At 49.1% G+C, this 12461-nt stretch overlaps 1 protein-coding gene across 3 annotated transcripts; it reads left to right on the forward strand.

The window, feature by feature from the left end:
* Positions 1 to 2573: 2573 nt before the first annotated feature.
* Positions 2574 to 8963, forward strand: CCK (cholecystokinin). Of its 3 annotated transcripts, XM_074312566.1 has the most exons (5): positions 2574 to 2632; positions 2879 to 3458; positions 3543 to 3583; positions 4601 to 4816; positions 8586 to 8963. In XM_074312566.1, exons 4-5 carry the CDS (start codon positions 4603 to 4605, stop codon positions 8717 to 8719), a joined length of 348 nt encoding a protein of 115 aa, XP_074168667.1. In that variant the 5' UTR covers positions 2574 to 2632; positions 2879 to 3458; positions 3543 to 3583; positions 4601 to 4602; the 3' UTR covers positions 8720 to 8963. The 3 variants fall into 3 exon arrangements, with proteins under 3 accessions (XP_074168667.1, XP_019583104.1, XP_019583105.1); XM_019727545.2 differs by lacking the exon at positions 2574 to 2632 and having other exon boundaries at positions 3446 to 3583; XM_019727546.2 differs by lacking the exons at positions 2574 to 2632; positions 2879 to 3458; positions 3543 to 3583 and adding an exon at positions 3597 to 3729.
* The last annotated feature ends 3498 nt before the right edge of the window (positions 8964 to 12461 follow it).

Genomic DNA, 12461 nt, shown 5'->3' on the forward strand with positions numbered 1-12461 from the left:
ACAGGGACTGCAGGCAACGCTTCTCATGTGTTCTTGCAAATTCCATGCCCAGGCCTCCTCAGAGCGTCCTCCTGCTCTGTCTTCCTGCCCAGCCTTGTGACCATTCATGACCTACTGCGTATGCGATGTATTATTGTTTATTATCTGAGCCCCCCACTAGCATGGACGCACTGTCAGCACAGGGATTTTTGTCTCTTTTGCTCCCTGTTCTATCTCAACAGTGCCTGATAAATAGTTGGGGTCTTCAGTAGGGTTATCCCGCAATTAGACAAAGCTTTTAGGGGCAGGTGGTGTATTTGGGAGATGATCCGGATAACAGAAGTGAGGACATAAGAAGAATACAGCAGGAAGGAGGAAAAACCAGCGAAAGGGATGGTATCAAAATCCCTGATGGAAGCAAATGACCTTTGAGAAGCTTCCAGAAGCTTCTGGAATAGTCCATGAAGAGGGTGGGAAACTGGGTTTCCTTTGCCCACTTGTGGAGGGTTGTTGTCTGGGGTGTTAAGACCCTTGGACTTTCGGGCTGAATCTTTGCTGGGGCTGAGCTTTGAGGCAACGGAGTGCAGAGGAGTGCTTGGGAAGCTTGAGGTGGGAATGCTGTCCGAGTGCTCAAAACTGCCCAGCCCAACTTTAGCCAGAGCCAGAGGTGGGGCGTGTAGCTGCGGTGAAGGGCACAAAAAACATCTGCTTCAGGTGGCATTAAGCAAATATTTTTTAGTGAATAAATGGATTCTCCTTAACGCAGATATGCATTTGCATTGCAGGAAAATTGGGGGCCCCAGGCCCATCTTCTTTAGAACAATAGTCAGAGTTGTTAGTATCCGCAAACCCGTCAAGAGGGAAGTTTGTTACTATGGCCAAGTTCAGACCCCTTTTAACTTTTTAATTTTCCCAGAGGATTTTCTGTAACTCATCCCCACTCAGAATTCCCATTCCTGGAAAGGAAATGGCTACAGCTCGACTACAAATTAAAAGGGTCCATTGCATGAGCCCTTCTTCCAGCTTCTGATAATCCTTGTCACCTTTGGCTTTTCCTTGTGGCATTTCTACTCTGGCCTCTTGGCCACTCCTTCTCTGGTTCTTTACCAGCTCCCTGTCCTCTCCTTACACCTTCTTGCTGTCACTCCACAGGGTCTGCCTAGAGGTGGCCACCCACTCTACCTGCCCTTTTGGATACTCCCTATGACTCCTAGGCTGGCAGCCACCACATCCACATGTCAAAAAACTCTGGTCCACACCTCCAGTGTCCCCTGTTTTGTTCCCAACATCCTGCTGGACCATCCATGTACAAACAATGAGCTCAGTCCTATTATTGGACTCATTACCAACACCTTTCCCCCCCCCCACCCCCCCACCCCCCCGCCATGCCCCAAACCTGCTTTTCCTTCTAAATTCCCTGTCATGGGTGATACTCTCTTGTCTTGCAACCTGGAACCTCAAGGTCAGCCTCAGCCACCTAATGGCATTGTCTCTGCCTGTTTCTTGAACACCGAGAGGTTAACAGTGGCTGTCCCTGGGGGATGGAATTTTTCTTCTTCTCTCCACTGTTGTTTATCTTCTGAATGATCTCTGATGAACACATTATCTTCATGATGTTCAGTATGTTCCACAATAAGGAATAGGTTTTACAATGGTTTATTATCCTAAATATAAACCTATCTTGATTCCTCCTGTTCCTCTCCACCCCCAAGCCCTCCCAACCAGTTCCTGACTTACAGTCTCTCACCCCTTGGAACACCTTTCACATCACAACCACACTGGTCTTTCTACAACCCAAACCTCCTTCCTTCGCTCCCCTCATAAAACACTTCTGTCAAATACATCAGAGTCACCTTGGGGGGGGGTGTTGTTTATTGTTTATTCTGCTCCCCATTATAGTGTCTGCCCTGTTCACACTGCACCCCCAGTGTCTGGCACAAAGCAAGTGTTGAATAAACATTGGTTAAATGAGGGAGGGAAGGGAGTTAAGTAAGGGGCTTGTGGTCGGAAAGGTCGATAGCAGTGGTTTTAAAGTGTGGCCAGGAGACCAGGAGCAGCACCATCTGGGAACTTGCTGGAAAAGCAGACTCTTGGGTCCTACCTCAGACTTACTGAATCAGAACCTTCCGTGCTGTTCCAACAAGTTTATGTTTGTAGGCATGTCTTGGCCATGGTCTCAGATAAAATTAGTTTCCCCAACCGGCTACCGCAGCAACCCCATGGGAAAATCACTGGAAAGCATTTAATCAGCTGCTCTGTGGCAAAAATGTTGCTCTAGGTTGCAGAAATGCAGCAGCCTTCCGGGTTTAGGGGGAAGGCAACCATAGTTGTCTCCCAATCAAGCTCCCCCCCACCCCCCACCCCACCAGGACACCCATGCAAGCGTCTCCACTGTTCCTCCATCCCGGGACCCTACAGCTGAGTACAGATTCCGAAGCACTTCAAACCTTTCTCTATGAGGAGCTGGGCCCCGGGATGGGAAGGGGGATGCGATGGGGGGTGAGTAGCGCTGGCTCCAACCGCTTCAGGGCAGAGATGGGTATAGGTCCCCTCGGCGCACTGGCTCAGGGTCGCCCCTCTCCGGAGCCAGGGGCGCGACAGCGCAGGGAAAGGCGCACAGCAGCCTCGGCGGCGTCCCTGCCGGCTCCGGTGGGTGAGTGACGAAGGGCAAGTTCCTGTCTCAAAGCCCAGCAGCCCGAGTGCTGGCGGGACCGGGCCGGGTAGGAGTTCTCGGGTACTCGGGAGAGGTGGGAAGGGTGGATGCAGATGCCAGCGGGGAACAGGGAGAGGGAGGTTCTTGGGACACTCGCTGGCGCCACTTGGCGACAAGGAGCCGCGGGCGCCGCGGGCAGGAAGTAAACTCGAAGCAAAAGCCGATGGTGTCACCCTCCTTTTACAGCTGCGTGAACAGAATCCTAGGATGCCCACAGCCAGCTGTGGCCGCAGCCCTCTCACTAACCCAGGAACACTTGCCCTCTGAATCCTGGAGACCTTCGATGGCTTTTCCTGGGGCTGAGAAGAAAGTGAAGACCGCGCCTCCCTCCCCCAAGGAGCCCACTCACTGGTCCAAAGACCAACAGCTGCTTGGGATGCTCAGAGAGGGGCCGACATCTCCTCACTCTCAGAATTACACTTTGCAGACACCCAGCCCTGACTAGCACCCGCGAGCTTCCTTTCCGGCCCCTTGAGTCCCCAAAGCGAACCAAACGCGCGGGTAGCTACTCCATCCCGGAGATTCCTAGGTTTCCCACCCTGGAGAGCTCCGCGCTGGAATGGGCAGGGGAGAGGGAGCAGGACAGAGCCGGGGGAGGAAGCAGCTGGGACAGAGAGGGGGCTGAACAGCGGACACCGCCTGGGAGGGGCTATCCCAGCTGCTCTGAGCCACGGCCCCTACTTCCCAGCACTTCAATCGGTTGTCGCCCCAGCGGCCCCCTCTGAGCACGTGTCGCTGCGGGTCTGCGTCAGCGCTGGGCAGACGGGTGAGTGGCTGGCAGCGCCGGGCGGGGCTATTTAAGAGGCAGCCTCCTGCTCGCCGCCCTGAACTTGGCTCGTTTCCTCCGCAGCTCCCGCAGAACTGCGAAGCCAGCGGCGTCCTACTCCGAAGGTAAGTTCCCTCGCTCTCTCGCGGGGAATCCAGGCGTCCTGGAAGAAAGCTGTCTTCAGTTTTGTGCCCCTTCCATCTTATTTTTCTGTGTCTCTGTGTCTTCTTTCCGACAACTCGAAAGACAGCTCCTGAAGTCAGAAACACCGGTGAGCGCTGGGTGGGTTGAGCAGCTTTGTTTTCATGCGTGCGATGCTGGGACGTCTGTTTGCTGGGATGAGCGCCCACACTGGTATTGGATAGATGTTCCACAGAGGTGCCGTGTACTTTTCAAATAAACTACCAAGAGGTTTTAAGATTTAAGTTCATTTTCTAAACATCGCAGAACCATTCTTTGGGGATCGGTATTTTATCTGCTCGCGGATCTAAAATGCAGTGGAGCTTTGTCAACCACCGAGAACCGAGACCATATTTCTGATTTTTTTACAACCCTGCCTGTGCTTTGCGTAGTGGTTTATTGCCAGTTCCCGTGCACAGCTTGAAGAAAATAAGTGGTTTTTATTTATTGTTCCCATATTTCAACTGTGCTTCTCTTTTTTTCACCACTTGCTTTCTTATTGAAAGCTTCTTAGCTATCTGGGAAGGTGCGACTGTTCTTGAAGGGTCTCATTTCTCCCACGAAGTCTTCCCCTTCGGAGATTTCTACACTGTTTTTAATCTCTTGCTTTGCCAGTTAGCAGAAGAGAGATGCTCTATAAATATTTCCTTAAACTAACGTAAAACAGAAGATTTTCCTTTTGCTAAACAGGGTAGAAGACAGGGTCTCTGTCCGCCCCCAGCTACCGGGTGTGGTGCCCAAAAAACAAGCGGGGTGCTCCCGGACGCGCGCGGGCTCGCTGTGCCCACTGGGCTCCCTTCTGCACTTGGCAAGCCCTGGTGCTTGCACTCGCCTGGCAGGTCTGGGGCGCCGTTGGTTTGGACTGAGCCCCCTTCTCGGTATGCCCGCCACCCTGACCCTACGCGAGAGCATGCGGATGGCCCACCTTTTGGTTCACAGTCACTCCCCTTTGCTCTCCGCAGCCATGAACAGCGGCGTGCGCCTGTGCGTGCTGATGGCGGTACTGGCGGCGGGCGCCCTGGCGCAGCCGGTGCCTCCGGCGGACCTCGAGGGTCCTGGGGCGCAGCGGGAGGAGGAGGCGCCCCGGAGGCAGCTGAGGGCAGCGCAGAGGATGGACGGCGAGCCCCGAGCGTACCTGGGCGCGCTGCTGACCAGATACATCCAGCATGCCCGGAAAGGTACCGATGCCACCTCCCCATCCCTCACTTCTGCCCTTGCGCGGGGCTCCCAATCCTGACCCTCTTCTCTAGCGTCTGGCTGATGGAGGTGGGTAAACCCTCGGTAGGAAACACAGGCGACACTTTAAGCTGAAAGGTTTTTCACTTTCTTGAGTTACACTGCGCAGGACAGTGCCATTTCCTGGGCATCTTTTGTAGCAAACTGAGAGCGAGTTTCCCTTACTAGTAAGGGAAGCCTTTTTCCAAAGCTTTCTTTCAACCAGTTTTTGGCACGGCGATGCTATTAAAGTTCAACACCGTGTTATGAAAACATTACAAGATAATCCCTGAAAAATTACTGACTCAAAAAGGTTTCACAGATCCACTAAATACCCTCTACTATAAATGCAAAGGAACCAGGAGCCACCCAGATACTGACACTTGGAAACCCTCTAGCAGGAAGTGATCAATGTTGAGAACGCTTGAGATCTGACTACAGCAGTTTAAAAAGAAGTGACAATATGCTGGTTTTCACCAAAGTAAGTAATAGGAAGAAAGAAACAAGTAGCAGTTTTGAGTTTTTGGCAGTGACCTAACATAATTATCCAACAAGAGACGAGTGTGTGTGATTTCACTGTTGGCGAGCTGTTCTCAATTGCAACAGGAGCTGAACAAGCCAATTTACTCAGCATTGTAGTCTTTTTCCAGGAATGAGGTGACCCAGCAGCTCACTAGCTTGAGTGGCCTACAGACAGCCCTGTCTCTTTCTTGGGTCTCACTGTCTCATCTGTAAAGAGGGGAGGAGGCTAGAGTTTCACTCTGCCCTTCCCAGCTCTGCGTGTTTCAGAGGGAGGCTCATCCATCTCTAGGGTCTTCAGGAGTCATGACTGGGACTGGGGTAGTTTTTTCCTATCAACTTTATCCAGTAACACTGATGGTGAACTCACTGTTCTGTGGGGCAGTGTGCTAAACTTCACCAACACGGCTGGACAATAAAACCACAGCAAACACTGCTGAGAGAGATGTCCCATGAAGCTCACTTACCCTACTGGTGTGCCTGGGCGTGGGTTTTAACCTTAACTCCTGGCTTGACTAGATGGGGAGAAAATGGAGGGCTTGCCTCCCCAGAACCTCCTATGGTTTCTTGGGAAGGTGAGACCAGGACCTTTTTGAGCAGGGAATCTCAGAAGGAAAGAACAGAAGCTGATTTATTATATTTCTTCTTCTCTTTGGGAAATTGTCCCAACTACCATCTTCTGTTTTACTTTCTTGCTAATTAATTTGAAAAAGGTGGACGTACTAATCCCATGACAGAGAAAGTCTGAAAACTTTTGGGGTTTCTACTGCTTGCCTGTTAAGTAATTTAAATATCTGTCCTTGGATGTGAGATGAATTTCAGCCAGGTCAGCCTGAAATATCCTAGGCTTTTCATTGAGCCATAATCTGGAACCCCTTCCCCACCTTCAGGAAAGATCCATGGGAAATAGTTCCGGGAAGGAAGTCAGTCATCAAACTATTTCCCCAGAGCTGACACTTGTCAGTGGCTTTATACCACAAATCTTAACTGGAAGGTTCTTCCTAGTGCCTCTTCTCAGCCCCTTTCCCTTCGTCTCCAACCTGTGGTGCCAAACAAACCCGGTGGAAGCAGCAGTCCCTTGGGGTTTAGGCTGCCAACAGCCAGGGTCAGGGCTAGCTAGAAAAACAATCAGACTCTTCTATTTGACAAATGTGAACTGGGAATAAAAAACACACACATAACTACTATAGAGTTTCTTTTACTATCTGACATACTTTGGGATCATATCAGATGTTTACTCAGTTACAGTATATATTATGCTTAGAGAGTCTAAATGAGATAATGCACGCTTTGGAGGGTGCTCAAGACTTTGTCATTAGGAATTGTCTGTAGAGCTTGCAATGACCTGAGAAGAAGCAATTGCACTGGAGGGTGGGAAGATCTAGTGTACGCTTGCCCCCGTGCCCAGCAAAGCCCTGGTGCTACATCTGCCTATATTGTCTCTCTTCATCCTCACGACAGCCCTGCACAGTCAGTCCTATTATTCTAGTCTGTCAGTGTGGAAGCTGGGCTTCTAGAAGTGTGAGTAACCAATATGAGGTTGCACATGTAGGGCTCAGTCTGTCCAAGTCCTGCCCTCCCCACAGGGTCTGGACACCATTCAGCTTCCCAGCTCTACTGTCCATTCTGGGTGTTGAAGTGTAAAGGAACCAGGCTCTTCAATTCAATTTTGTACATCAGTTGTAAGTCCTTACTCTGTGAGGGGAAGTGAGTGAGCAAGGACTGCATGTGGAATAGGGAAACTGAGTGTGTAACAAACACAACTTGTGTGGCTAAACAAGGTGCCCCCACCAACAACCCAGGCTGCTTACTTGCATCCAAGCTACCACTGTGCTTCCATTAGCTGGAACAGTGGGTTGCACTCACCCTCGGAGTGGGAATTCATCATCAGCGGCAGGAGGATGGATCATATTTCCATGCGACTGTGTACAGATAACAGAGTCAGCAAGTTTTGCTGAATGTGAAGACTAATATTTCACCTGAAAGGGGTTGAACAATTAAAGATCAGAGGCTGTTTTCCTTCTGCACAGGTTGGCTATTTCTGCAAAAGGGCTGGAATGTGCTGGGTTGACTCTTAGTTCCAAGGCTGAGAGAAGGCTTGTGGGAGGGGACATCATTCTGTATTGTTGTTTCTGGCTTTTAATTTAGCTAGCTGCATTTGATTATGTAAGAGAGTAACGGCTCCTGCAGTGTTATTTGCCAATAAATAAGCCATAGTCTGACTCTGGGCAGCCTGTGGTCAAGAGTTGGCAAGGACAGCCTCATGCCAGCATCACGAACAGTGGGGACACAGTGGCCCCCAATACAATAGGAACCACGGAGTGGCCCTCCACCCCTCTATTCTTGAAGCCATCGAGGTCCCTGAGGGACCTTTCTTGCCCTTTAGTTTGCACAAGAAAAGGCCTTCTACTGATTTCCTAGCCAGGAGGTCACTGACTGATCTGTGGGCTAGGATGCCTCCCGAAACCCCCATCTTCTCATGTCGCTGCCTGGTCACTGTGAATTATACACGAGACTCATCCTGTTCCTAAGGACTTCCCTCCATCCCAAAGGGCCCATTTCACGTTCAGTTATTGCATTTGGGGCCAAATGGCTGAATTAAATTACCTCTTTATTACCTCTCTGCCCACCCTCCTTTGGATAGATCTCATAGTATGCTTTTTCTCAATATCATTTTTAAAAAAGAAGGTCAAGTTCAAATTCATAATTTTTAAACAGTATGTATCTAGCATTAAGACTTGATTGCATTTTCTGAACCATTTCAACATCAAAATATTGTCATTGCATTACCTTAAGCAGAGTCAGGTATGCTCAGGCGTAGTAAGGGGTAAACTTTAGAAATGGGTAAATACTAGAGAAATCCTTGGTTGGCGTCTTCGGCAGGCCAGCTACATAAGGAGAAACACCCCTAGAAGGAGGAAAAACCCAGGCAGGTCCCAGCTGTGAAAGGGTGGAGTCAAAGAACCCACCTAATCCTTATAGATCTCGAACCACACCCACGACTAGCAAATGTTGCCGTCTCTCCAGCTACACAGACGTGGGTCCTTCTCCTCTTGTAGGTCCAGCAATCTCACTCTCCTGAAAGCTCATTGACACCTTTAAGAAGGTACACGTTCCACATTGTCTGGCTTTTCCCATTGTTCTTCTTTGCAAATTGAACTCATGATGCTCCGGATATAACGGCCTTGTTTCCTTCCTCCCTGCCCCTTGCAGCTCCCTCTGGCCGACTGTCCATGGTTAAGAACCTGCACAATCTGGACCCCAGCCACAGGATAAGCGACCGGGACTACATGGGCTGGATGGACTTTGGTCGTCGCAGCGTGGATGACTATGAATACCCCTCCTAAGGCCGCAACCCTCCTGACTCAGAGGAGGCCGAATAACAAAACAATCACATTCATAATTCGTTGTCTCTGAAGTCTGACATTTTAAGTGTCTATTTATTAAGTTCTCAATGTGAAAAATCTGTAAGATTTTTCTAGCGCAGCCACGAACCTCAGCAGAATTGCACAAGTGGAAGACAAAATGTTTCCCTCATCCGTGACTCCTGGTCCCAAAGTGTTGCTATGCTATTAAAGTGATTTCATTCTGTGTCCTCGTCCCATGTCTCTCGAGGGCAAAGGGCTCCGTTCGTCCTCAGAAAGTGCGAAGAAGGAATCTCTGTTGTAGATGGTTCCAGACAGGGCTTGAGAAATGAGAGGGTCGGTCACAGAACTGACTTCCTGCTGCAGGCAAGGTGGCCAGCAGAAGGGCCTTCTGTGTCAGCTCCATGGCCCGGCCCTGGCCATCCTGGGCCCTGGGCCCCAGCTGGGTGCCACTGCAAAAAGAGAACCTGCCTTGCTTTGTCTGGGTGAAACCCAGAGAGGCAGCTGGGGATGGAGCCACATTAGTGTGTGTGGCAATTTGTGGTGGCTTTGAGGGGATTTTATGGAGCTTGCTGGGCAGGAGTGGGGGGAGCCAAAGGACCTCTTCTCCAAACTCTTTCAGTGCCACCACTGAATTCAGGCCGGTCCCCTTGTCATTGCCATGTCCCCCTCTTATCTCTATGCCCCTTGCTGACACAGGGGCCCAGGAACCAGGACATGTAACCTAGCTCTGCCTCAGCCCATCCTCAGCAAGCAGATAAGCTGAGCAAGTCGCACAGAAGAGCCGGCTGGTCCTCAGGCTCCTCTTAAGGCCGTGTGAGTGTGTGTGTGTGTGTGTGTGGGGGGGAACTCACACATAATCCGCAAGCCATGATTCCCCTTCCTCCCTCCTCCTCCCTAGGCTATGTCCTCCTGCAGCTGTTCTGGCTGTTTGCACCCTCAGCTCTGCTAATTAAGGCTGCTCTACAGGTTCCTTTTTTGTTGATCCACTGGAATTTGCAAGTTGAAAGGGGCAACAGCTAGCATTCTAGCCCAACACACACCCTTACCCTACCCCCCTCCCATTTTATAGGTAATGAACTTGCCCAAGGCCACACAATAAATGAGTGATAGAACCTGCAGCCCTCTCTGGAATTAACTCCTTGCCAGGCTGAGACACAAAGAACTTGTCTGGTGGTCCCTGTATTTGCTGATACCTCTGGACCTCTTGCTTAAGAGGCCTGGCCCGCCCTGACCTGTAACTCCTCATCTCAACACGGCCAGCAGCCAGAGAGCAGACAGATTCACTTCCCCAAGGTTAGCGTTACCCAAACCTGACCATGACACGTCTGTCCTGGAACGTAGGGAAATCTTTACACAATGCACCCCAACTTAGGAACCCAAATGGCATCTTTTTTCTCAGGTTCAGCCCATCACAGGTAAAAAGAAAGGGAAGATGGGAGAAAGATATTCCATGTCCATTCTTTTTTTTTTTTTTTTTTAACCTTTTATTTATTTATTTTTTAAAATTTATTGGGGTGACAATTGTTAGTGAAATTACATAGATTTCAGGTGTACAATTCTGTATTACATCATCTATAAATCCCATTGTGTGTTCACCACCCAGAGTCAGTTCTCCTTCCATCACCGTATAGTTGATCCCCCTTACCATGTCCATTCTTTTTAACAAACAAAACCACCATCCTTTTTTCTTGTCTCAGGTTTGAAGAGCCAAAGGAAAGAATCTTGTCCCCTTAAATAGATTTCTAGGGACGCTGATGAATTTTTTTCCCAGCATCTTCAAATTATTGCTAGTCCTAAAGAGAAATAATTCAGAAGCTAAGCCAAAAGAGAAAAAAAATGTTACCTGGCTAATTTCTCCTGGTCTCTGGGTTCTGAAATGATTTATGAAACCGTTCTGTTGGAATCTGCTTCCTGCTCTGAGTTGATCCAGAGAACCAGGATCAAGGAGACCTAGGTGAGGGAATGCCTGCCCCAGGTTCCCCACCACACCCACCGCTCTCACTGGACAGACCTCCCTGCAGACAGCCTCCTCGTCCCTCCCACCTCTCTGACCTCGTCTCTTACCACCAACTGCTCACTCCCCATTACACTCCAGCCTCACTGCCTTCCTTGCTAGTCCTTGAAAATGCGGAAGTCACTCCTCCCTCAGGGCCTTTGCACCTGCTGCTCGCTCTGCCTGGCTCTCTCTTCCTCCAAAAAGCATGTCTGGACCTCTCAGCTCGTTTAGCTCCAACATTACCAGCTCAGAGCCTGTCCCGACTACCTTCTCTTAAGAAGCTCCTCCATTGTTCTCTATTCTTTTCCTGGCTTTACTTTTCTCCTCAGGCTTATCATTACTTGGCATTGCATTATTTAGCTATTGATTTATAGGTTCTGTCTCACCCATGAGGATGTCAGCTCTGTTCAGGCAGAGATTTTTGGTTATTGCTGTGTTCCCAATACCCAACACAGTGTTTGGCACATAGTAGATACTCAGGAAATATTTGTTAATTAATTAATCAATTAGTAAGGGAAAAATATCTCTGGATCTCTGCTACTCAGGTTGTAGATTGGTTTTAGAAGAAGTTTCGTTGGAACATTTCCTTTTAAAACCAGAGCGGTAAGGCAGGCTCAGAGACAGGCGTAAGAGTGAGAAATGGGAAAACAGACCACACGCACACAAATGGCTGACATCCGTGGAGGGTGACAGTATACTTTAAAATATACCTCACCCAACCCCCCACATACATGTTTCTTTGCAATTAAAACCCAGAAAGAAGAAGGGAAAGACGGGAAAAGAAGAGTATTGATGGTCTTTGTTGCATTTACTCAGAATATCGAAGAAGTGAAAACAATCTAAGTGTTCCACAGGAAGGGGAATGTTAAAGAGATGAATGGACATCCCATTGTTAGACTATTAAGCGGTTATTTAATGAGTATAAGTGTAGTGTAAGAACATGGAAAATGGCTACGATCCATGTAAAGTGAGCATGTACTGTGATTACACTAAGTTTGTTTACTTTTGAATGGGATTATGTGAAAATGAAGATAGTCATGTTAGGATCAGAGGATCACAGGTGCTTTTCCTTCCTTTTCTCTAAATTCCCTGTACTATTGGTAGATCACCCTTACAACAACTGTAGCTCATGTTTTCCAGGCAATGCCAGTCTACAGAGAGACAGAGTCATAAGAAAAGCTGCAAAACTAGTTCTTTACCCACATTCACCAAGGAAACCCTCCGCTTATTCTCCCTGGATGATTCTGAGAATCACTGAGGCTGGTTACCTATGTGGCCACACATAGCGTCCATCATTTTGCCCTCCGTGACTCCTTCTCACTAAGGCCGTGAAGCTCGCTGAATATACCACCTCTGCTGGTGGAAATAACAATATTCTAGCTGCTGTGCCCACCCCCAGGTTCAGGCCCAGTGTCTACAGTCTTGATACCTTCTGGGTGAGTCTGGGCACCATAGCTGCCATTTTGTTCTCACTGGCTCTCAGCAGCACTCTGTAGGGCCTGGATGCCATTGGAACTTTCCTAATAAGCAGTTATCATCAAAGACAACAGGGGCCCCTGCCAGGTGGCTGGACTGCCTCCCCTGATTGTGGGAATCCTTTATTCTGCTCACAAGTTTCCAGAAACGTCATTGGCCTATGAAGGATATTTTCATTCCTAAAGGATATTTTCACTGGATTTAGAATTCTAGGTTGACTTTTTGTGTGTGTGTGTGTGCTTTAAAAAT

The sequence above is a fragment of the Rhinolophus sinicus genome, linkage group LG10 (assembly GCF_036562045.2).
Source record: "Rhinolophus sinicus isolate RSC01 linkage group LG10, ASM3656204v1, whole genome shotgun sequence".
Classification (NCBI taxonomy): Eukaryota; Metazoa; Chordata; class Mammalia; order Chiroptera; family Rhinolophidae; genus Rhinolophus; species Rhinolophus sinicus.

Coding starts and splice junctions, on each gene's coding strand:
- CCK (XM_074312566.1), top strand. CDS start 4,603: ATGAACAGCGGCGTGCGCCTGTGCGTGCTGATGGCGGTACTGGCGGCG. Junction 4,817..8,585: donor CATCCAGCATGCCCGGAAAG/GTACCGATGCCA, acceptor TGCCCCTTGCAG/CTCCCTCTGGCCGACTGTCC.